The following is a 26,655-nucleotide window of genomic DNA, read 5'->3' as shown; positions in this document are numbered from 1 at the left end:
TGTTAATTTGCTTATCTCGACTGGTCTTCAAACCACTTGACATTAGTTCTTGCCCTGTTATCATTGATATTCAAAACTCACTGGCTTATTTCTCTTTATCATCCATTTCTATCCAGTTCTTCTGTATACTGGACCATGTTGGTATTCACTGGAACGAGCTCGCTGACATCACAGTAAATCTATCTGCTCTGGTACTATCATGACCATATCTATCTCATACTTGGACTATGCTTCTGTATTCAAAGCTTGGGTACGTGCCAGCTGATGTGAAGTGAGCAAGGTGACAATAAGCTTTTCCAGATCAAACCTTCTGTTGCTCTTTGGCCATCTTGCTTCTATAAGGATTGTAAGAATGAAGTTGTCCTGGTCAGGCTATACAGTTTAACTAATTATTTCCTTTTATCTGGGAGTGATGCATCAATGTGTAGTCTGTGTGACACTCACGTCACAATAGCTCACACTTTACTGTTGTGCTGTTGTTACAACCGTGAGCAATGACAACATTTTAGACATCTGTTTACTGTAGGTTCCTCCTAATGTTGGACTCCGTTCACCTCAGTTGTGTTTTTAAATTGTTAAGAGCTATTGGCATTTTTAATTCTATTTGCATTTTTAATTTGAGAATTGACCTTTGATTTGTTTTAACATTATTCCCTTGTCCATGTTTTAACACTTTTTTATTTTTGATTTTTTACCAGTTGTTTGGCACAGATAGCCTAGTTGCTTTGTGCCAACAAACACCAACCAACCAAAATACTAATATGAGAGAACCTTTGAGCCTGTAATATGCTTCTGTGTGTATTATATGTGGCTTTTGTTTCAAAAATTTATTTACTTTTGGTCTACATATGGGACCCACAGTTGTGGCTGGACGGAATTTTACCTCCTCTTGCAAAGGTAATTATATGGATTATCGTAACTAACATCTTTGTGGTTTTCTTTAACTTTTATTTTTGGTGTATTTTGAGCATTTTAAAGTGATGTCTGTGTTTCAGCTTTGTCTCTTTTCTGTCAGTGAAAGACAAGTATGGAAATGATGTCATTGACTCGGGCAGTTCATCAGGCTCTTCTGAATCTGAAGACGAAAATGCGAAGGTATTGTCATATTTTTATAGATTGTAATTTGAGTTGGTCTCACTTTAAGATGAATGTGTGCAAGAAAACTTGAATCCTTTCGTTTTGGTACCAAACTGTTCTTTATTTACCAAACTTCCTGCAAGTAAATAGCTTTGTTAAAAATAAACAATGTATGTATGTATATTTGAGTTTCATCATGCACACAGACACACACACACATTCTGTCAACTACTAATTCTGTTTACTCGTACTGAATATATATGAGTAATGTAAACCCTAACATCATTTATATTTGTTGTAAAGTACATTTAAGAAACCATTACTTAAAAGACTTAAGCATTATTAGTATTTTTTACAATATTCTGTTGTCCGAGGTACTGGCATTAAATTGACGGAAACCTATAATTTTGATCAAAGCAAGTGTCTTAAATGAATCAGTTAAGAATAGTGATACATTTTTGTTCTAATAAATTGGTGATTAAGGCAGTACCTGGTCTTTCAACATTTTTAGGGATAAAAACATATAGGGGTAAGACATGAACATTCTTCAGCAACTTGTGGTTATAGGTAATTATAATATTGATTGCAATGTGGTATCGGTGTGATAGTTTATTGAATGTTGTAATAAAGAAATTGTTTATTGTTTTTGAAAGGATCTCACACCAACTGTTGAAAAGGACTTTTTAAAAACTTTAAGTTTACTGAAGAAAAAAGACCCAAGAATATATAACCCAAATGAAAATTTTTTTCAGAAGGAAGGTATGTTTCCAGCTTATACATTGAAACATTTCTTGAGGTTTTTACTTCTTGTGTAGATCATGAGTTTAATTTAAATGTAATAAGTTGCATAGTTGTATGTGTTGGTTTTTTATTGACAAACAATTTGCTTATTAGTTTCATAACAATACTATAAAATTTGAGCAAGTTATTTTTTTCAGGACTATAATTTTAAGTTTCTTATAAAATCATAATTCAAGGTTATTATTGTACTTGTAAAATAACATACCTCATGGATGAGGTTACTTAGATATTTCTTAGCACTTTGTGATTTAAAGTATGACTTTATTTGATACTTAAAATATGTATTTCAAATAAAGCTATTTCTGTTATATTTTGCTATTTTCAGTTGAACTTTCATTAGTGTTTAACTTTGTTTCTGTTAAGTAATCGAGTTTTATTATTTACGTCATTGTAATTATGTAGGTTGTCGGTGTGAATGAATTTTGGAGTGAATAACATATCTCTTGTTCATTTTTTTCATCTTATTTCTTGAATTTAATTGCGAAGTAATTTCCAAGTTTTCTTTAATGTAGACGTTGAAAGAGGGAGATTAAACAGTTCTATCAACAAGAAAGAAAAACAAAAACCGATGTACTTGAAAGATTATGAAAGGAAAGTTATATTAGAGAAGGAAGGGTAAGAAACACTGTAAACTGTGTGACGTTACATTCAGTTACGAATAGTGATTGTTAACACGAGTCTGAAAGTGAATTAATTACATGAAATAACTGTATATTTTTGTAAATCACATTAGGCTTTTAATTTTGTGAATTTTTTATTGAAATATAACTTAAATAATTCCCCACAAGATCCTCTGTTTGAAGTGGCTATTTTCAAAGAGATTGCTAACACAGTTGTTGTTTCTATGGTTTGTAACTAATATTTATATTTCTTACTCTTTTGAAAGCGTTAATATGAATCTTATATAATGAGTAAAACAAACTGAGCTTTAAACTATTGTGATTAAAATAATATTAAGTTCAGAATTAACATATTATGTAGTCATGAAGAAATGTATTTTTAACCCTTAGGAAATTTTACCAAGTTGGTATTATAAAAACAAACAAACCTGCACTTGCTTAGATATTATACAAAATTATTGTTGATATGCTTTTCCCCGTTGAGAAAGTTTCTAGGCTCAATGTTTTAAAAACCTAGTGTTGATATTGTGTTATTCCTGGAGAAAATTGACTAACTTCACCATTATACTTAGTAATTCTGCTGCTTTTCCTGTTAGGAAATTATCCGATGAAGATGAAAACACAGGTTTCAAAAGGGCTTCATCACCCACTTACTATGAAGATCAACAACTGATTAAAGAAAGGTATTTGGAATAGAAATTTTGTGACTCAGAATAACTTGATAACATTTATTTCTCAGCATTTTTTATAGTATTTAAGATTTAGATATATCCTGAATCATGGTGGGTTCATAATAGGGACTGCCTGTTTGTTGTTCTTTTTTTATTATTTGTTATGCCAGGTGGTTAAGGCATTCAACTTGTAATCTGAGGGTCACAGGTTAGATAGAATCTCATTTGCACCAGACATACTTGCTCTTTCAGTCATGGGGGCATTATAAGTGATGGTCAATCCCATTATTCATTGGTAAAAGAGTGGCCGAAGAGTTGGCAGTGGGCGGTGATGACTAGCTGCCTCTCCCTAGACTTACACTGCTAAATTAGGGACCTCTAGCATAGATAGCCCTTGTGTACTTTGCACAAAATTCAAAAACAAACAAACAATTATTTGTTACTGTGTTTTCAGTTTACAGCAGAAATGGCTGTGAGTGCTGTTTTGAAATGTGGGCAGTATTACTAAATGCATCATTGGATATTGTGTAGGGTAGTTTTAAGTTTATTTGACAAACAAAAGTGGCCATATAACAGTTGACATTTGATTGTTTTAATGTAATCTGTGCTTTATATTGAGCCTCATAATTTACTACATCCATATGTATGAAGCTGCATGCAGGTTATGGATGTAATATCATGTTATATGGCAGGCATGACATGTACCATAGTACTTGTTAGGTTATTGTTGCAACTTGTTTAATGTCGTGTATCATTTGTTTGTGTATGGGATATTTGCCCTTTCAGACACGACACTGCTGACAGGGTCACAACGCCACCTACCGTCCTGTACACATTTACACTCGTGTCCCTGAGATGTGCCTGGCAATGTTTAGTTGCAAACTCTCTCTTTGTAAACCTGAAGAAGATCTAAGAAGGTTAAAACATTGTTCTCTGCTTTATTTTAATAAAGGGTTTAATACCCAAAGCAGATGTCTTGAGATACATTTTTGACAGGGTTACAGTTTTTTTTTACCACTACGTGATCAGTTTAAGCTATGTTACACAAATGTTTAAAATGTCGTACACACGTCTAAAACATTATACAAACATCTCAGATGTTTCCTTCAACAGAAATATTTAAGCCACAGTTTAAAAAATTAGCACCGAGCTTGGATTTGTAGTCATGGTGATGGTTGATGGTAAATGTCAAACTATAGCCAACACTGTGTGATTGAGAATCTTATAGAAACTGTAGATAGAGTAGCCATCCTTGAAGCTAATTGTAGGAAGTGGTGAGAATCATGCAAGGAGGCAGAAATTTTGTTGCTAGATATCTTGTTTGTAAAATATTTAATTTAAGGTAAAGTACACAGCAGTGACAGCCTACAAGAATTTAGGGTTGTTAAAAGTGTCACGACCAATACTCCTTTAGAGATGGATGTGAGGAAAGGTATATTATTATAATGAATTCATGATTGTTAATTAAACACATTTTGGACTTGGAATATTGTGCAGAATATTGCTCTAAGTAGAAAATCTGTCCAGCTGTAGTAAAACTGTAACCAGTCTTGCTCTAAGTAGAAATCTGTCCAGCTGTAGTAAAAGTGTAACCAGTCTTTATATGGCCAGTGGAGAGAAAGAAGAGGGAAACCTAAGAAATGTTTATTGTGTACAAACACTATTGTGTTATGACACATTGTTTTATATATAAGCATGCATCTATGAAAGTTGAAAAAATCATATGGCTGTTTATATAAATGGCTTTATGACTTAAGGTATAAACCTATGCATGCACGTGCACATGCACACACATAAATACTAACCAATACATATTGGATGTGCATACAAGTATAAAACTTGTATGGATAACAATCCAGTCCACAGACAGTTCCAGAATAGTTCAGTTGTCTCTTTAATCCAGTGTTTACTGACACCATATAGCTACAGAGTATTCATTTAGTATCTATATATATTTTATAAACATGTGCATAACACGTGGTTTGTTGCGTAAGGCGTGCGACTCATCATCCGAGGGTCGCGGGTTTGTGTCCGCGTCGCACTAAATATGCTCACCCTCCCAGCTGTGGGGGCGTATAATGTGACGGTCAATCCCACTATTCGTTGGTAAAAGAGTAGCCCAAGAGTTGGCGGTGGGTGGTGATGACTAGCTGTCTTCCCTCTAGTCTTACACTGCTAAATTAGGGACGTCTAGCACAGATAGCCCTCGAGTAGCTTTGTGCGAAATTCCAAAACAAACAAACACGTGGTTTGTTGATCACCATGTATTGTAGTTACCGTACATGTAGTACCACAATCAATGATGATAACATTGTGGCAATAGCCATCCAGTCTGCTTGAAGCCAATACAAATGTTGTGTTTGTTTCCCGAGAGAGCATCATACACTAGCTACATAGTTTATTAAACTTAACTGTTTTAAATAGGACACTAATGCTATTACACAGATCTACTTCTATGATGGACATGAAAAAACAAGTAAAGAAATAAAATTATTAAAATTTATTTTAATAAGAAGAATATGTACATTTAAAAAATTACAGAAACAAGATAGATATCTTCAAGTGAAAATGCAACATCACCAAAATTAAAAAAACGGACTTAAAGTTTCGAACATGGTGTTGACACTATTTTCTCAAACAACAAATCCCTAGTTTGATTCCATGTTTAAAAGCTGTAATATTTAACTTAAGCTTATTTGTTTACTTTTTGTGTGACAACATTTCAACTTTAAGCTACCAATCTTGTTTCTGTAATTTGTTTTTTAAGAATTCCATCCCACTCTTTTTAAGTTAACAATTTCTAATAATTTTATTGTACCTTAATGTAACGGTTATAGTAATTAACCTGATAAAACAATTGTTTTTTTTTTCTTCATTTAACTTTTATGGTTTTGAAGATTCATTTCAGTATTCTTCTTTGCTATGTATAAATATTTATTAAAGAAGGATTGTAGTGGAGCATCGTGTCAACTTGTGTTCAGTTAATAAATATAACTTCATTGTCATTTCCACTGTTAGCTTCAAGGAAGTTCTTCAGGATTCAGATGCTGATGATGAGGTTCTCTTGCAGAAGAAAAGAAAAACAAAAGAAGAAAAGGTTAAAAGTATTTTAATACATTATGAAAACATCAATATCTGTATATATTAGTCACATTACGGGTGTTTCTAGTGAGAAAATAGCAGGTTTGAACTTCTAGAGTAATATTAAGTTTGCTGTTTATTTGCAGTGATTGCACATAATGCTGGAAAATTTGACCACACACACACAGGTAGAGAGATTCAGGCACAGAGATATTCATATAATTTTGAATATTTTTAAATGGATTTCTTATTTTTATGTAAAATATAAATTGAATAAAAGTAAAGCAGTGTTTGAGGCTCATTATAAAGTGTTTGATGTTAAGAAGACCTCTGTGTCAGTGGCACATACTGGCAAATGGTTTTGGTTTATTTTGCTTATTGTGTGTACACACACACACACACACACACACACACACGCTCGTATGACAGTAATAAAAATGTATATAAACATCTAGTGTGTACTATCCTACTTTGCACCTCAGTCCTGAATGACACACTTCCAAGGTGTTTACCACATAGCTGAACTGTCTTTGCCGCACTAGTCACCATAGGCGGCGATATAAACAGTACTGAAATAGTACTGCAATCAACGATGGATATATCTTGTGTCGCTGCTCTTCAAACCTGCAGTAATTGTATATATTTGTGCTAGCAATGGATGAGATTCAAGTATTTTATATTGACTAAAATAGTTTTTAAATTTATCAAAAAAAGATCGGATTCCAGTATACATGGTTGCATGTAAAATATGTTACTGATCTGTATAATATCATTATACACAAAGGCCTGAAGATGCCTCAGTATCAACTAGATATTAGTTATGGAATGGGAACTGTACAGTTGTTAATAACTAATGAATATGTGAGTGAATCTAAACTTCATTATCCTGATATGGTTTTACCTTTGTTTACGAAAAGGTATTGTGACATTAATCTGCCCTCTAAGCATTGCTAAAAATAGTTTTGCAACCAGTGCACCAAATTATATTCTCCATCAATTTTTTTACCATTTCTGAACATGTATGTGTCGTGACTACTCTCTACCAATAGTATTGTGCCACCTATTGTGTATAGCTAGCTCCATCTACTATTTCTGTGCAATTCTCACATACTTGTTTGGCACCTCATTGTTTTGATGTGTGTTTTTTGCTTGTGGCTACTGTTTAGGAATATGCTATTTCAATTTCAATTCTTCTTTGCCTTGATCATAAATTCATAAGATCTTATAATTAAAATAATTCTATTGACTGTGGAAGTTTCAGTTCCAGTTGAAATGACTTCTGGAAGGACATCCAAAGAATTGAGGCCTCAGGTTGCAAGGAGCCAGATTCACATGGTAAGTTAGGTGTTGATTATTTGTGTGTTTTAAAGGTAATTCTAATTTCTAGGACAATCTCTTACCTGACAATCTAATTCTATGAGTCTAAACTCTTACTTCTGTGGATGACTGGCTCCTGCTTTTTCTTCCCATTCATAGTCCAGAGACCACACTCCTCTGCTTGTATAGAAGCAGCACAAGTGAGATTCTTGACGACAGTGGGGAAGTCTGTTTTTACTCACTCTTAATACCCTGTTCATTTGGGGGAGTTTACCTCTTTCCAATCCTCAGCTGGGGCCAGCCATCTCCTTTTCACATTTGAGTTTGGAGCAACCAGTTCACTCATATTTCATCTCACATTCTTACAGCTTATGTTCTCTCTTTGGGAATGTGGGTTTCTTTGGAACTCTCATTCCTATGAATCGGATTCATTTGTGTTTCCTTCGGTTTCTGGCCAGGTGGTTAGATAGAGACCAGACCATGGCATTGGCACTATTTACTTCTCTCTTTATGGTCTCATCATTAGGGGTAAGGGTTCTTTCTTCGACACCTGGGAGATTTTTGATGTCTGGTTGCTTATATTGCAGAGCCAAGGGGTACCAGTTCCAGGTCTCTCTGTTTTCAGATCTTTTATCTCCTTTCTGGGACAACAGTCACCACATTGTGGTCTTTTGCTGGCTCTGTGAATCTGGTGGTTTTTCAATTTTCTCCTAACAGATGCTTCCTTATGGAGTGGTCCCTCAATCTACATCTCTTTACGTGGGCGTATTCTCAACTGGGAACATCTCAAATATGCCTCTGTTACTTAATGAAACATCAGGCTTCCCTCACTTTGGTTTCCCATTCCTTATCTGCTAAGTCAAGAGGTGACCACATTCTATTGAGACTGGAGGGTCTTTACATATGTGCTTACTCTCCTATTCAGCTCCTCTCCAGAGATTTGTCCTTCTTCCAAATTATTTTTGTTTATTTACCACACATGACAGTATATTTTCCACTTTAGTCTTTTTGATGTGATTTATGTCCTTCCTAACCTTCTGTTCTTCATTTGGTTGTTCACTTTGACTATTTCTCCAGTGTTTGTCTTCCTCTGTCATGCCCCTCCTTTTCCCACTCTTTTTGAGTTATACATCCTCCATGCTCCTTTGATTTATCTGATTGAAATCTCAATGTGGTCTATTATGCCTTTCTCTTCCTCCATTTCAATCTTTGTCTTCATGTACCATCTCTCCTTGTTAATTCTGGTTGCAGGAGGTTCTGTTCTTGCTATTATAATCAAGTATGGGAGACTATATCTGTCTTGTAATTCTTGCAAAGGCCATACATTCACCGTTTCCATGGTTGAGCAAATGTTTCTTGCCCTTCTCGTAAAATTGGATGGAGAATATCTCTTCCCTGCTTTTATGGATGAGTGAGTTATGATTTTGCTCATAATACTGATTACAACTATTATCCTGTTTGTATGGTTGAGTTGAGGCAATACCACAGTCTTGTAATTCCAAGTTTGGTATGATGTACATCTTGCTTCTATGATTGTTCTGATTTGTAATTCCAAGTTTGGTATGATGTACATCTTGCTTCTGTGATTGTTCTGATTTGTAATTCCAAGTTTGGTGTGATGTACATCTTGCTTCTGTGATTGTTCTGATTTGTAATTCCAAGTTTGGTGTGATGTACATCTTGCTTCTGTGTTTGTTCTGATTTGTAATTCCAAGTTTGGTGTGATGTACATCTTGCTTCTGTAATTGTTCTGATTTGTAATTCCAAGTTTGGTGTGATGTACATCTTGTTCCTGTGATTGTTCTGACTTGTAATTCCAAGTTTGGTGTGATGTACATCTTGCTTCTATGATTGTTCTGACTTGTAATTCCAAGTTTGGTGTGATGTACATCTTGCTTCTGTGATTGTTCTGATTTGTAATTCCAAGTTTGGTGTGATGTACATCTTGCTTCTATGATTGTTCTGACTTGTAATTCCAAGTTTGGTATGATGTACATCTTGCTTCTGTGATTGTTCTGATTTGTAATTCCAAGTTTGGTATGATGTACATCTTGCTCCTGTGATTGTTCTGATTTGTAATTCCAAGTTTGGTATGATGTACATCTTGCTTCTGTGATTGTTCTGATTTGTAATTCCAAGTTTGGTATGATGTACATCTTGCTTCTATGATTGTTCTGACTTGTAATTCCAAGTTTGGTATGATGTACATCTTGCTCCTGTGATTGTTCTGATTTGTAATTCCAAGTTTGGTGTGATGTACATCTTGCTTCTGTGATTGTTCTGACTTGTAATTCCAAGTTTGGTATGATGTACATTTTGCTTCTGTGATTGTTCTGATTTGTAATTCCAAGTTTGGTGTGATGTACATCTTGCTTGTGTGATTGTTCTGATTTGTAATTCCAAGTTTGGTATGATGTACATTTTGCTTCTGTGATTGTTCTGATTTGTAATTCCAAGTTTGGTGTGATGTACATCTTGCTTCTATGATTGTTCTGACTTGTAATTCCAAGTTTGGTGTGATGTACATCTTGCTTCTGTGTTTGTTCTGACTTGTAATTCCAAGTTTGGTATGATGTACATCTTGCTTCTATGATTGTTCTGACTTGTAATTCCAAGTTTGGTATGATGTACATCTTGCTCCTGTGATTGTTCTGATTTGTAATTCCAAGTTTGGTGTGATGTACATCTTGCTTCTGTGATTGTTCTGACTTGTAATTCCAAGTTTGGTATGATGTACATTTTGCTTCTGTGATTGTTCTGATTTGTAATTCCAAGTTTGGTGTGATGTACATCTTGCTTGTGTGATTGTTCTGATTTGTAATTCCAAGTTTGGTGTGATGTACATCTTGCTTCTGTGATTGTTCTGACTTGTAATTCCAAGTTTGGTATGATGTACATCTTGCTTCTGTGATTGTTCTGATTTGTAATTCCAAGTTTGGTATGATGTACATCTTGCTTCTGTGATTGTTCTGATTTGTAATTCCAAGTTTGGTATGATGTACATCTTGCTTCTGTGATTGTTCTGATTTGTAATTCCAAGTTTGGTATGATGTACATCTTGCTTCTGTGATTGTTCTGATTTGTAATTCCAAGTTTGGTGTGATGTACATCTTGCTTCTGTGATTGTTCTGACTTGTAATTCCAAGTTTGGTGTGATGTACATCTTGCTTCTGTGATTGTTCTGATTTGTAATTCCAAGTTTGGTGTGATGTACATCTTGCTTCTGTGATTGTTCTGATTTGTAATTCCAAGTTTGGTGTGATGTACATCTTGCTTGTGTGATTGTTCTGATTTGTAATTCCAAGTTTGGTGTGATGTACATCTTGCTTGTGTGATTGTTCTGATTTGTAATTCCAAGTTTGGTGTGATGTACATCTTGCTTCTGTGATTGTTCTGATTTGTAATTCCAAGTTTGGTGTGATGTACATCTTGCTTCTGTGATTGTTCTGATTTGTAATTCCAAGTTTGGTGTGATGTACATCTTGCTCCTGTGATTGTTCTGATTTGTAATTCCAAGTTTGGTGTGATGTACATCTTGCTTCTATGATTGTGCTGATTTGTAATTCCAAGTTTGGTGTGATGTACATCTTGCTCCTGTGATTGTTCTGATTTGTAATTCCAAGTTTGGTGTGATGTACATCTTGCTTCTATGATTGTGCTGATTTGTAATTCCAAGTTTGGTATGATGTACATCTTGCTTCTGTAATTGTTCTGACAGTTTGTCTAATTTTGACTGAAAGCTCACCCTCTCTCTGTAATTCCAGTTGTTTGACGTAAAACTCTTATGATTACAGCTGAAGTATCTGCAGCTGAACACCTCTATGATATGTTTGATTTTTTGGAATTCTTCCTAAGTGAGAACGTACATTATAAGAACTGTCATTTGAAATAAATCTTACAAACGTTTCTTGATGACGAGAAAACCCACTAGTAGAGAAAATTATATATGTAAAACACAGCTGGTATGGGTAGAGAAAGCTCTATGTAAATGAGCGAACAACATTTCGACCTTCTTTGGGCTTCGTCAGAAGAAGATCGAAATGTTGTTCGCTCATTTACATAATGCTTTCTCTACCCACACCAGCTGTGTTTTACGTATATAACTTACAAACATTGTTATATCTTCAATGTTGTGTTATGAGCAAAATTAAATCAAAGATTACATGTGGTTTTCATGAATTAATTATCAGTGTATGATATTTTAAATGTAAGCCAGATACTTTGCTTCTTTTGAATTTCAAGTTACCTTCAGATATTTACACTTTCATGTATTTCAATGAACTAATTATCTAAATCTTCATATGTCATGCAGCCAGTTTATAAAATTAATTTTCTTTTAATCAGTTCTCAAAAGTGAAGGGCTTAAAAAGATGGCTTACCAAAAACATCTTTGATATGATGAAAGTTCTATTTGTGAAATTCAGATGGAAAATCGAGATATAAATCACTCGAATTTTGTACTAGATCAGTAGAGTATGTAGTTGACAATATTTAAGAGAGGATGAGAACACTTTATTGCATGGTCCACATACCCTAACCACATTGTTAATATCACAGATTATTATATCTTCATTCTCGCCTCCGTGATGCCAAGGATGAGTTATGGAAACTCATGTAGTTGAGGTTGACAATATACATAGTTAATTCTGTTTGTGTGTTGACACAAACTGCATCTCTCAGAACGTGTTACACTTCTGCATGTTATCTCATTTTACTGCCTCTTTTGAATCAATTTTCTACTTCCTAGGTGAAGAGTGTAGTTTTTACAGAAGTAGTGGGATATCCCACTAGTATGCTTTGTTATGGGCACACATGTTCATGCTGGATGGTCACTTTCCATTTTTCACTTGGTTTCATTTCTGTATGCCTACACCAGCATCTCCACCATTGAAGTTAGGGATTTTAACTTTATGTGAGTGAAAGCAAGCGTATTAGAATTTGAGATTTTTCTTACACTGAAATAGTATATCCAGTGTATGCTTGCTTCCCTCACACACTTCTTCCTTTCTTCCCACTGCTGTGGGAGTAGCAGAAGGAGTTAGCTGAGGCAGTGTAGGTGGTACAATACTATTGGTGGAGAGTAGTCACGTGATATGCTGATGTTTAGAAATGGTGCAAATTTTACAGGCTATATATATATATATATATACTGATCACCAAAATGTTTTTAGCAATGTTAAGAGGGCAGATGAAAATCAAGATAGTTTTATGTGAGAGATAAGTACTTATTGGAAATACATTTTCAGTGTAAGAAAAATGTTAACTGTTTGTAACAAAGCTTAAACACATTTAAAGATACTTTTTAAAACAGTCACATTAACTCTCCTTATATTAGCTTGGTCATTTTGACTGACATTTTAGCCACCATGACACTATACATTCTATAACTTTTAATATAGTAAGTGTATCATTACAAAATGTGGGAGCATTACACAAGCCCGTTGTACACAAAAGTCAGATTTATTTAACAAAGTATTTTTACTGTGAAATTATGAAATTGGTCTGACTCAGATCCTGACTAATCTGTGTGGGGGTTAATTTTCACATTAAGAATAGATACTTTTTGTTTTAAATTTATAAAACCCTTAGAGCCTCCCAAGAAATGAATAGCAAGAGATCTCTTTTATTTTTGGTAAAATGTTATATTTCATCCATTATTTTTCTTATTTTCTCAACCCTAACATTAACCAACTGTAGCAAAAGTTGAAAATATGATATAAAATCAAAAGAGCTGTTTTTTTTTGTGTTTTTGTCTGGAATTATTGGAGATTATAAAAGACACTTGCAGTTACCCATCCTGTAGCCTACAGTTCCCTAACTTTCACACAACTATTTCATTTAAATTTATTGTTCAATTGCTGTCTAAACAATGTCTGACTATTAAGGTAGCTCAAAAAATTAATAAGTCACCCACCAAGAACAAAATACTCAGTTATATCACACATAAGAAGCTTCCAACAAAGTACTCAGTTATATCACACATAAGCTTTCATCCTAGAGGACATTTTTTATTTAATTTGTTTTTTCATGTATGTTTTCTTATTCAAAGAGTTTTAATTTTAGTTGCTTTTTTAAATAATAAATAACCGTATATAAGAACAATAAATTCAGTAGTTATATATGGGTATTTTACTTTTTTTGTTATCTTGAGGTCTTCAGGAGAGTTGACCATATTTGCTAGTATTTGATTTTTTTATTTATTTCAAGTATGCAATTTAGGTAATAAAGGTTTGAGAATATAATAACTAATATATATTGAAACTTTAAAGAACTACTTTCTGTGTAACTTAGCTTTGTTTTGAGGTCTAGATAATTAAGGATATTCATTAATGTTCATGTTTGTTTTCTTTTCTTTTAGGATGCAGAAGAAGGAGATTACTTGTTGTGGTTGAAAGGACAGTGTGAGAAAACTGAAGATAAAGCAACACAAAAAGATTTGGTTGGTGTAAATGAAGTCCTTTAATACATTGGAAATTATTTTTCTGACTCTTTCGTAACAGACACAACGCCAACATAAGATGCTCTCTGTAAAATTCCTGGGGTGCTTTGATATAGTTAAATTTTAATCTGTATTTTTTATCTAGAAGGTTGTGATAAAAAAGTCTTTTAGACATAAGTGTTCTTTCATTTGATTAAGGAATACAAAACACCAACTTATTCACACTTCTCGAATTAGTTTTTAAAATGGAGCTGATAACGGACTAGTTTTTCTACCTTTATATGTTATGATAGGAGGTTAATAAATACATAACTCTTGTTAGTTTAAAAAGTCTGTTTTCAGGTGGGGTGTCTTCTCCCCGTTATAGTAGGCTGTTAACTAAACCAATATAGACAAAAAATATTTTGGTTAGCTGAGCTTAATACCCTGCATAAGAAGTGTAGAATTTAATTTTGGAATACAAATTGTAATATATTTGTATGGGTAACGGTACTAAGCAATATATCATTGATTAACTTTTGATCAAATCGAGCTGCTTGTGTAGTACATAATTAAAAATCAAACTTCTATTGAAAGAGCTAATTAAATATATTGTTCTTACTTGTAAAGATTTGAATGCATTGTTTCATTATATGTGATCTGAATAATATCTTGTGAGGTTTGTTCAGCTCATAAAGTTTAATTAATCCAAAATTCATGTACTCAGCTGACAATGAATGAATGCATAAACATTCTAACCAATATTGCTGCTTAACACAACATTAAATAATAGTTTACAGATGAGCCTGGCATGGCCAAGTGGTTAGGGAGCTTGACTTGCAATCTGAAGGTCTCAGGTTCGAATCCCTGTCACACCAAGCATGCTTGCCCTTTCAGCCATGGGGGAGTTATAGTGTGATGGTCAGTCCTACTATTAATTGTTAAAAGAGTAGCCTAAGAGTTGGCAGTTGGTGGTGATGACTAGCTACCTTCCCTCTAGTCTTACACTGCTAAATTAGGGATAGCTAGTGCAGCTAGCCCTCATGTGGCTTTATGTAAAATAAAAAAAATATATATATAAAAAAAATTACATATGTATGAAGTGTGCTCTCTCATTCACCAACAAAACTTTTTATTACATTAAGAAAAACTAATCCTTTAAAATTGTAATGGTTTAGTTTTGGACTGTACCTTGTCTCAAATCTGTAATAATAGGAATGGTGTCTGATATACAGTGACAATACAAGGTTGAATACCACTTGTGATGATGAGGTTTGAAGGCTTGTTGGAATAGGAGGACTTGTACCAGAAAGTTCTTTTGATGTACTGTCTTTTGAAGGAGCTAGTTGAAGAGAGAGTTTTCACTGCAATACATTTCTTTTCATGCTGTGCATCGTTACACAAAAATGACTTGTTAGGTCTGTTTGAACAATTAAAAGATTCAGACAGTGGCTTGGTAGGCAATGATTTGTTAGGGTCTTTTCAAGCAACTTTAGTATACAATCATTCTCCATATGATGTGTTAAGCAATTCAAAAGCACAGAATTTCATGGGCAATGTCTGTGAATGGTATACCATTAAATTCTACTTGTGGAGAAACTGACAGTTTTTTTTCCAGATATGGCTGAATGTTTGTTTGGAAGAAGCCATATCTTCTTCTTTTTTTTTTTTCCAAACGTACAAAGATAGTATTTGTTCCTAACATATTGGTGTCATCACATTAATCTAATAAGTGAAGTTCACCTGGGTATTATTTTTTCTGTGTGTTTTAATCACTATTATAAGTGTAACCTGAAATTAACAATTTTTGAAAAGATTTTTGCAACCTGTTTTATGCTATTTTTGAAGTATTGTTTCTTCAGCAGAGGATAATACATTATCTGGCTTGTTGCATGCACTGTTTCTTCAGCAGAGGATAATACATTATCTGGCTTGTTGCATGCACTGTTTCTTCAGCAGAGGATAATACATTATCTGGCTTGTTGCATGCACTGTTTCTTCAGCAGAAGATAATACATTATCTGGCTTGTTGCATGCACTGTTTCTTCAGCAGAGGATAATACATTATCTGGCTTGTTGCATGCACTGTTTCTTCAGCAGAGGATAATACATTATCTGGCTTGTTGCATGCACTTAATGAAATGTATTCTTAGTCCAACATGACAACATACTTCCATTGTTGCATGTCAAATATTGTTTTTAGTTTTCTATAGTTGGTCTTCATTTGCTAGATACTTTGAAAGAACTTATGAACTCAGACTTGTTGGCTTTTGTATATCTAAACCTACAGGAACTGCCTTGTTTACAGTTTCAAATTAGTTTCTGCTGTGTTTTTAAGTTCTAGTAAAAACTGTTTAACTTTTCTTATTACCTCCAGTGTGCAACTTGTAGCCAGTTTTGGAGGGTCCTGTTTTGTGTGTACTAAATATATGACTTCTGCTCTACTGTTTCAATCCAAAAATATTTCTTTTTCAGAATGTTAAGATTTTGAGTTTTGTATATTTTTATAATCCCTTAACGGAGAATTCCACATTAGCAAGTTATGTAATGTAACCATTCAAAAAAGGAGACCACATCTGGATGCTGCACAGAATTCCATGTTGGTAAGTTATGTAAAGTAACCATCCAAAAAGGGGAGCACATTTAGTTACTGTAGTAACTTCCGTATTGTAACCCTGTAACAAGGAGTCACCTTTAGGTGATGAGCAGTTGGAAATTATCACATTTAAACTCAATTACATCAATAGAGTTAGGGGTTTTACCATGTGTATAGCTACAAGGTTGGTCAGGAGAAAAGTGATTGGATATGCAAGTTGTTACTGTGAGTTGGAAACGAACCTGACTATATGTATATAATAAATGTACCTGTGTATTTATAAAAGCAGAGAGAGAGAGAGAGAAATTGGGCTTACAGTCATTATAAAGATTCTTTTCCTGTAACTGTAACCATGATGTTATAATGCAAAAGTATACAATAAAAAGATAATTTTTAATAATTATTATTGTATTTTTAGTATTGCTTGATTTAAATGTTTGGTTTGTTCCCAGAAATTTTTACGGAAGTACTGGAACAATCCATCACTGGACAATGGTGAGGTTTTTTTACGTGATTACATCTTGAACAAAAAGTATTTAGATGAAGGTATGAATGAAAAGATTCCAAGTTATGAAGATATTGTTGATGATTTAGAAAATCTCAGTGAAGATGAGAAAACCTTGGAGGAACAAGCTTCTTTTGAACAGAAATTTAACTTCAGATTTGAGGAACCAGACCAAGAATTCGTAAGAAAATATAATGATTAATGATTTTTGTGTGTGTATAAGTGAAATTTAATTTCTTTTATATAGTTTTTTGCAGCTAGAGATTGAGATATAGAAAAAGAATCATATTTATTTTCATATATATATTTTTTATAATTACTCGTGTATGATTTCATATACAGATTGAATTGTTTTTTTGTTAGTTTGTATTGGCTGAAAGAAATGTTTTAGGCTGTCTTTATAAGGTGGCAGCAGTATTTACTTTGGAAACCAAGTAGGGCTAATTTTGTTCTCATGGTTAGCATGCCTTAGCTAGTAACCAGTGAATCGATGTTTCGAGCCTATGATGTGTCATTAAACTTTCTCCACACTTTCAGTTGTGTGGGTTATAAAAGTAACAGTCATGCCTGCTGTTTGATCAAGAGTAGTTGTGTAGGTGGTTTTTAATCTATTTTGTACTTTCAGTTCATCCTGGATTTAATGCTAATAAAATCAAATAATTATGAAACATTTGACAGTATCGAATGTAGTAAAGTTTTCTTTTATAGATAAAGAGGTATCCACGAACCTTAAAAGAGTCTTTGCGTCGTAAAGACAATCGCAGGAAGCAACAAAGAGACAAATATAAGGAACGTAAGGAAAAGGTAGCTTTGTTTTTTGTATCTGTAAAACTCTGTGTGTCATCCTTTAAAATCAGAACTATGGGCAAGATGTTTTATGTATATTTCAAATTTTCTTTATGAAACTTTATATTCATTATGTATGCAAGTTGCACATGGGTTACTTTAGAACTGTGTTTTCCACTAACACAGTTATCACAAGTTGCCAGTAACTGAGATATTTATTACTACGTTTGTATAAGTTTGTTGCATCAACTATGACTGTATTTTTAACAGGATTAATTTAACAAATGTGATTACGGTAGTTATTTTTAATTTTAATGATAACGACTGGAAAACTGGACCGTGGCTCCAGTTGTTACAGGATTAACAAGTCAGTTTTCATTATGCTATGATACCATTTGCCATTATTTATAAAGACCTGCTCGTATGCCTGTAAACATGGACAAAGTCCAATTTACTACGGCAGTTAAACTATAGTGTAACTTCCGAAGTTTTAAATATCGTAACAGATTTGTTCGACACATAAAATAACACGTAGTTTGCTTCCAAACTTTCTACCATTTAATGCATTCATTATCATTAAAAACAATGGATTAAATTACATATAACTAACTTTTGTAGATACATAGAGTAAATGAAAAAGTTAATTGAATTTATTATTTAGGTATTAAAACATTAGTGGTTTCAGCTACCACTGAGGCTGTGTGCTAATTATAATTATCGTCCTGTCACCCGTGTTGTGCTGCAGTATTGGTTACAACGTGCACATGGTCTTGCTGATAGCAATGCCACCTACTGTTTTTTACTCCCCTTTAAGTTTTTAATACATCAGTATTTAATTCACTGTAAATTCTTAATGTATTTTATTGCAGTTATGTCATTTGTAACGGATGAGCTGGCTCTAAATATTCTCTTCTTCTTCTGATTTATTTGAAGTGGTTTTGAAGGTTATTAACTCTTCACACAAGTAATGCAACTTAATTGAGACAAATGTTTTATTTTTTCAACTTCATTGGACAAATTTGGCATGCTAATTTCTTCTATATGTCTAACTCACAAGTGAAACTAAATGACCAATTTCTTGTAATCTTGCTATTTTTGTTAAAACAGAGATGCAATATTTATATCACTGATGTGTTTATCTAACTCACTCACTCTATAACTTGCTGGGTAACACTGTAACAAAGTTTTTACTTGCTAAATGGGTAGTTAACCCTTACGTTTCTTCAGCTGTCTTACTAGCTTAACTTCACTATTCAACACGTGTTTAAAATAACTCGTCACATTTCTAGCCATCACGCATAATTTCAACATCTTTTTAAATTTGAATCCATTACCTGCATATTGTCTCCTTAAGTCTAGAATTCTTTAGTGAACAGAACAAAATCTCTAGCGCACAACGTATAATACCCTGGTGGGACACGAGTAAGTCTTCAGACTTACAGCACTAAAATCAGGGGTTTGATACCTCTCAGTAGTCACAACAGATAATCCAGCGTGGCCTTGCTACAAGAAAACACACAAAACGTGTGTGTATACACTTATGTACAATAAAAGTAAACGTTCTACAATTTTCACCCCTATCACTGTTTTAACATTTCCTTACTCAGATAGTGTCACTTTTAGTAAATTTTCAACAGAGTTTGATGGAAAGTATGTTTCTTACTAACCAGCCATTGGGAATACAAATTGTTTTTAGGAAAAAGTTAAGAAAAAAGAAGAACTGAAGCGACTGAAGGCATTAAAAAGGAAAGAAATCGTGGATAAACTGGATAAACTAAGAGCCATAACTGGAAATGCTAAAATGGGGTTTGATGATGTAGATTTAGATGGAGATTTTGATCCGGTCAAATATGATGAACAGATGAAGGTAAACTCTTTTATATTAGAGAAATAATAATAATAAAAAAGGTTATTTCTGTAACTGTTGTTTAGTTTTTAAATTAAAAAAAAAATTATAGTGGTTTTAATAAATATAATACAGATTCAAAAAACAAAAAGAAGAGTTTGAACACATGTAGTAACTGTAGGTTATGGTGGTGGATAAAGAAAGGAAGAGCTGAAACACAGGTAGTAACTGTAGGTTATGGTGGTGGATAAAGAAAGGAAGAGCTGAAACACAAGTAGTAACTGTAGGTCATGGTGGTGGATAAAGAAAGGAAGAGCTGAAACACAGTAGTAACTGTAGGTTATGGTGGTGGATAAAGAAAGGAAGAGCTGAAACACAGTAGTAACTGTAGGTTATGGTGGTGGATAAAGAAAGGAAGAGCTAAAACCATACGAGTAACTATAGGTTATGGTGGTGGATAAAGAAAGGAAGAGCTGAAACACAGTAGTAACTATAGGTTATGGTGGTGGATAAAAGAAAGGAAGAGCTGAAACCATGCGAGTAACCGTAGGTCATGGTGGTGGATAAAGAAAGGAAGAGATGAAACACTAGTAACTATAGGTTATGGTGGTGGATAAAAAAGGAAGAGCTGAAACACAGCAGTAACTATAGGTTATGGTGGTGGATAAAGAAAGGAAAGAGATGAAACAAGTAGTAACCGTAGGTCATGGTGGTGGATAAAAGGAAGAGCTGAAACACAGTAGTAACTGTAGGTTATGGTGGTGGATAAAAGAAAGGAAGAGCTGAAACACAGTAGTAACCGCAGGTTATGGTGGTGGATAAAAGCGAAAGACTGAAACCACAGTAGTAACTATGGAGTCATGGTGGTGGATAAAGAAAGGAAGAGCTGAAACATAGTAGTAACTATGGGTCATGGTGGTGGATAAAGAGGAAGAGCTGAAAGCAGCGACATAACCTATAGGTTATGGTGGTGGATAAAAGAAAGGAAGAGATGAAACACAGTAGTCACTGTAGGTTATGGTGGTGGATAAAAGAAAGGAAGAGCTGAAACACAGTAGTAACTATAGGTTATGGTGGTGGATAAAAGAAAGGAAGAGATGAAACCCAAAGTAGTAACTGTAGGTCATGGTGGTGGATAAAGAAAGGAAGAGCTGAAACACAGTAGTAACTGTAGGTTATGGTGGTGGATAAAAGAAAGGAAGAGCTGAAACACAGTAGTAACTATGGAGGTCATGGTGGTGGATAAAGAAAGGAAGAGCTGAAACACAGTAGTAACTGTAGGTCATGGTGGTGGATAAAGAAAGGAAGAGATGAAACACAGTAGTAACTGTAGGTTGTGGTGGATAAAGAAAGGAAGAGATGAAACACAGTAGTAACTGTAGGTTATGGTGGTGGATAAAGAAAGGAAGAGCTGAAACACAGTAGTAACTGTAGGTCATGGTGGTGGATAAAGAAAGGAAGAGCTAAACACCAGTAGTAACTATGGAGTCATGGTGGTGGATAAAGAAAGAAAGGAAGAGCTGAAACACAGTAGTAACTATAGGTCATGGTGGTGGATAAAGAAAGGAAGAGCTGAAACGCGCATAGTAACTGTAGGTCATGGTGGTGGATAAAGAAAGGAAGAGCTGAAACGTGCATAGTAACTGTAGGTTATGGTGGTGGATAAAGAAAGGAAGAGCTGAAACACAGTAGTAACTGTAGGTTATGGTGGTGGATAAAGAAAGGAAGAGATGAAACACAAGTAGTAACTGTAGGTCATGGTGGTGGATAAAAGAAAGGAAGAGCTGAAACACAGTAGTAACTGTAGGTTATGATGGTGGATAAAAGAAAGAAGAGCTAAAACAGTAGTAACTGTAGGTTATGGTGGTGGATAAAGAAAGGAAGAGCTGAAACACAGTAGTAACTGTAGGTCATGGTGGTGGATAAAGAAAGGAAGAGCTGAAACACAGTAGTAACTGTAGGTCATGGGTGGTGGATAAAAAAGAAAGAGCTGAAATCGCCATAGTAACTGTAGGTTATGGTGGTGGATAAAGAAAGGAAGAGATGAAACACAGTAGTAACTATAGGTTATGGTGGTGGATAAAAGAAAGGAAGAGCTGAAACACAGTAGTAACTATAGGTTATGGTGGTGGATAAAAGAAAGGAAGAGATGAAACACAAAGTAGTAACTATAGGTCATGGTGGTGGATAAAAGAAAGGAAGAGAGCTGAAACACAGTAGTAACTATGGGTTATGGTGGTGGATAAAAGAAAGGAAGAGCTAAAACACAGTAGTAACTATAGGTTATGGTGGTGGATAAAGAAAGGAAGAGCTGAAACACAGTAGTAACTATGGAGTCATGGTGGTGGATAAAAAGAAAGGAAAGAGCTAAAACGCGCGACAGTAACTATGGGTTATGGTGGTGGATAAAAGAAGGAAGAGCTGAAACACAGTAGTAACTGTAGGTTATGGTGGTGGATAAAGAAAGGAAGAGCTGAAACACAGTAGTAACTGTAGGTCATGGTGGTGGATAAAGAAAGGAAGAGATGAAACACTAGTAACTGTAGGTCATGGTGGTGGATAAAGAAAGGAAGAGCTGAAACACAGTAGTAACTGTAGGTTATGGTGGTGGATAAAGAAAGGAAGAGATGAAACAAGTAGTAACTGTAGGTCATGGTGGTGGATAAAGAAAGGAAGAGCTGAAACACAGTAGTAACTGTAGGTTATAGTGGTGGATAAAAGAAAGGAAGAGCTGAAACACAGTAGTAACTGTAGGTTATGGTGGTGGATAAAAAAAGGAAGAGCTGAAACACAGTAGTAACTGTAGGTCATGGTGGTGGATAAAGAAAGGAAGAGCTGAAACATAGTAGTAACTGTAGGTCATGGTGGTGGATAAAGAAAGGAAGAGCTGAAACGCGCATAGTAACTGTAGGTTATGGTGGTGGATAAAGAAAGGAAGAGATGAAACACAGTAGTCACTGTAGGTTATGGTGGTGGATAAAGAAAGGAAGAGCTGAAACACAGTAGTAACTGTAGGTTATGGTGGTGGATAAAGAAAGGAAGAGATGAAACACAAGTAGTAACTATGGAGTCATGGTGGTGGATAAAGAAAGGAAGAGCTGAAACACAGTAGTAACTATAGGTTATAGTGGTGGATAAAAAAGGAAAGAGCTAAAACACAGTAGTAACTATGGGTTATGGTGGTGGATAAAAGAAAGGAAGAGCTGAAACACAGCAGTAACTATGGGTCATGGTGGTGGATAAAGAAAGGAAGAGCTGAAACACAGCAGTAACTGTAGGTCATGGTGGTGGATAAAAAAGAAAAGCTCTAAAGAAAGCAGCGATATAGTAACTGTAGGTTATGGTGGTGGATAAAGAAAGGAAGAGCTGAAACACAGTAGTAACTGTAGGTTGTGGTGGATAAAGAAAGGAAGAGCTGAAACACAGTAGTAACTGTAGGTTATGGTGGTGGATAAAGAAAGGAAGAGCTGAAACACAGTAGTAACTATGGGTCATGGTGGTGGATAAAAGAAAGGAAGAGCTAAACCAATCGTAGTAACTATAGAGTCATGGTGGTGGATAAAAGAAAGGAAGAGCTGAAACACAGTAGTAACCGTAGGTCATGGTGGTGGATAAAAGAGCTGAAGAGCTAAACCGCCGCATAGTAACTATGGAGTCATGGTGGTGGATAAAAGAAAGGAAGAGCTGAAACGATGCATAGTAACTATAGGTTATGGTGGTGGATAAAGAAAGGAAGAGCTGAAACACAGTAGTAACTATGGGGTTATGGTGGTGGATAAAGAAAAGGAAGAGATGAAACACAAGTAGTAACTATAGGTCATGGTGGTGGATAAAGAAAGGAAGAGCTGAAACACAGTAGTAACTATAGGTTATGATGGTGGATAAAGAAAGGAAGAGCTGAAACACAGTAGTAACTATGGTTATGGTGGTGGATAAAGAAAGGAAGAGCTGAAACACAGTAGTAACTGTAGGTCATGGTGGTGGATAAAGAAAGGAAGAGCTGAAACCACAGTAGTAACTGTAGGTCATGGTGGTGGATAAAAGAAAGGAAGAGCTGAAACACAGTAGTAACTATAGGTCATGGTGGTGGATAAAGAAAGGAAGAGCTGAAACACAGTAGTAACTGTAGGTTATGGTGGTGGATAAAGAAAGGAAGAGATGAAACACAAGTAGTAACTGTAGGTCATGGTGGTGGATAAAGAAAGGAAGAGCTGAAACACAGTAGTAACTGTAGGTTATGATGGTGGATAAAGAAAGGAAAGAGCTGAAACACCGTAGTAACTATAGGTTATGGTGGTGGATAAAAAAAGGAAGAGCTGAAACACAGTAGTAACTATAGGTCATGGTGGTGGATAAAGAAAGGAAGAGCTGAAACACAGTAGTAACTGTAGGTCATGGTGGTGGATAAAGAAAGGAAGAGCTGAAATCGCGCATAGTAACTGTAGGTTATGGTGGTGGATAAAGAAAGGAAGAGATGAAACACAGTAGTAACTGTAGGTTATGGTGGTGGATAAAGAAAGGAAGAGCTGAAACACAGTAGTAACTATGGGTTATGGTGGTGGATAAAGAAAGGAAGAGATGAAACACAAGTAGTAACTATGGAGTCATGGTGGTGGATAAAGAAAGGAAGAGCTGAAACACAGTAGTAACTGTAGGTTATGGTGGTGGATAAAAAAAGGAAAAGCTAAAACACAGTAGTAACTATGGGTTATGGTGGTGGATAAAGAAAGGAAGAGAGCTGAAACACAGTAGTAACTATGGAGGTCATGGTGGTGGATAAAGAAAGGAAGAGCTGAAACGCGCATAGTAACTATAGGTTATGGTGGTGGATAAAGAAAGGAAAAGCTAAAACACAGTAGTAACTATGGGTTATGGTGGTGGATAAAGAAAGGAAAGAGCTAAACCACAGTAGTAACTGGAGGTCATGGTGGTGGATAAAAGAAAGGAAGAGATGAAACACTAGTAACTGTAGGTCATGGTGGTGGATAAAGAAAGGAAGAGCTGAAACACAGTAGTAACTGTAGGTTATGGTGGTGGATAAAGAAAGGAAGAGATGAAACAAGTAGTAACTGTGGGTCATGGTGGTGGATAAAAGAAAGGAAGAGCTGAAACACAGTAGTAACTATGGGTTATGAGTGGTGGATAAAAGAAAGGAAGAGCTGAAACACAGTAGTAACTATGCAGGTTATGGTGGTGGATAAAAAAAGGAAGAGCTGAAACACAGTAGTAACTATAGGTTATGGTGGTGGATAAAAGAAAGGAAGAGCTGAAACACAGTAGTAACTATGGAGTCATGGTGGTGGATAAAGAAAGGGAAGAGCTAGAAACATAAGTAGTAACTATGGAGGTCATGGTGGTGGATAAAGAAAGGAAAGAGCTGAAAAGCGCATAAGTAACTATAGGTTATGGTGGTGGATAAAAGAAAGGAAGAGATGAAACACAGTAGTCACTGTAGGTTATGGTGGTGGATAAAAGAAAGGAAGAGCTGAAACACAGTAGTAACTGTAGGTTATGGTGGTGGATAAAAGAAAGGAAGAGATGAAACCTAAGTAGTAACTATAGGTCATGGTGGTGGATAAAGAAAGGAAGAGCTGAAACACAGTAGTAACTGTAGGTTATGGTGGTGGATAAAGAAAGGAAGAGCTGAAACACAGTAGTAACTGTAGGTTATGGTGGTGGATAAAGAAAGGAAGAGCTGAAACACAGTAGTAACCGTGGAGGTCATGGTGGTGGATAAAGAAAGGAAGAGCTGAAACACAGTAGTAACTATGGAGTCATGGTGGTGGATAAAGAAAGGAAAAAGAGCTGAAACAGCGATAGTAACTATGGGTTATGGTGGTGGATAAAGAAAGGAAGAGCTGAAACTCTAGTAGTAACTGTAGGTTGTGGTGGATAAAGAAAGGAAGAGCTGAAACACAGTAGTAACTGTAGGTTATGGTGGTGGATAAAGAAAGGAAGAGCTGAAACACAGTAGTAACTGTAGGTCATGGTGGTGGATAAAGAAAGGAAGAGCTGAAACACCGTAGTAACTATGGAGTCATGGTGGTGGATAAAAGAAAGGAAGAGCTGAAACACAGTAGTAACCGTAGAGTCATGGTGGTGGATAAAAGAAAGGAAGAGCTGAAACCGCGATAGTAACTATGGAGTCATGGTGGTGGATAAAGAAAGGAAGAGCTGAAACGCTGCATAGTAACTGTAGGTTATGGTGGTGGATAAAGAAAGGAAGAGCTGAAACACAGTAGTAACTGTAGGTTATGGTGGTGGATAAAGAAAGGAAGAGATGAAACACAAGTAGTAACTGTAGGTCATGGTGGTGGATAAAGAAAGGAAGAGCTGAAACACAGTAGTAACTATAGGTTATGATGGTGGATAAAGAAAGGAAGAGCTGAAACACAGTAGTAACTGCAGGTTATGGTGGTGGATAAAAGAAAGGAAGAACTGAAACACAGTAGTAACTGTAGGTCATGGTGGTGGATAAAGAAAGGAAGAGCTGAAACACAGTAGTAACTATAGGTCATGGTGGTGGATAAAGAAAGGAAGAGAGCTGAAATCGCGATAGTAACTATAGGTTATGGTGGTGGATAAAGAAAGGAAGAGATGAAACACAGTAGTAACTATAGGTTATAGTGGTGGATAAAAAAGGAAGAGCTGAAACACAGTAGTAACTGTAGGTTATGGTGGTGGATAAAGAAAGGAAGAGATGAAACACAAGTAGTAACTGTAGGTCATGGTGGTGGATAAAAGAAAGGAAGAGCTGAAACACAGTAGTAACTATAGGTTATGGTGGTGGATAAAAAAAGGAAGAGCTGAAACACAGTAGTAACTATGGGTTATGGTGGTGGATAAAGAAAGGAAGAAACTGAAACACAGTAGTAACTGTGGAGTCATGGTGGTGGATAAAGAAAGGAAGAGCTGAAACCACAGTAGTAACTATGGA

At 35.2% G+C, this 26,655-nt stretch overlaps 1 protein-coding gene across 4 annotated transcripts in view; it reads left to right on the top strand.

The window, feature by feature from the left end:
- Positions 1–26,655, top strand: part of LOC143248654 (protein KRI1 homolog) — a 41,715-nt gene that overhangs the window by 8,014 nt on the left and 7,046 nt on the right. For 2 of the 4 annotated variants that reach the window (XM_076497183.1, XM_076497182.1), the window contains exons 2-10: positions 1,016–1,095; positions 1,731–1,836; positions 2,391–2,493; positions 3,095–3,181; positions 6,188–6,266; positions 13,926–14,012; positions 17,034–17,267; positions 17,795–17,890; positions 19,569–19,739. In XM_076497183.1, the coding sequence (XP_076353298.1) occupies positions 1,016–1,095; positions 1,731–1,836; positions 2,391–2,493; positions 3,095–3,181; positions 6,188–6,266; positions 13,926–14,012; positions 17,034–17,267; positions 17,795–17,890; positions 19,569–19,739 (1,043 nt within the window). Of the gene's footprint in view, positions 1–754; positions 898–1,015; positions 1,096–1,730; positions 1,837–2,390; positions 2,494–3,094; positions 3,182–6,187; positions 6,267–13,925; positions 14,013–17,033; positions 17,268–17,794; positions 17,891–19,568; positions 19,740–26,655 lie in introns of those variants that run through there. The other 2 variants (XM_076497185.1, XM_076497184.1) reach the window with 2 other exon arrangements.

Source organism: Tachypleus tridentatus, chromosome 4 (assembly GCF_004210375.1).
Source record: "Tachypleus tridentatus isolate NWPU-2018 chromosome 4, ASM421037v1, whole genome shotgun sequence".
Classification (NCBI taxonomy): Eukaryota; Metazoa; Arthropoda; class Merostomata; order Xiphosura; family Limulidae; genus Tachypleus; species Tachypleus tridentatus.
This window is presented reverse-complemented; position numbering and strand designations above follow the sequence as displayed.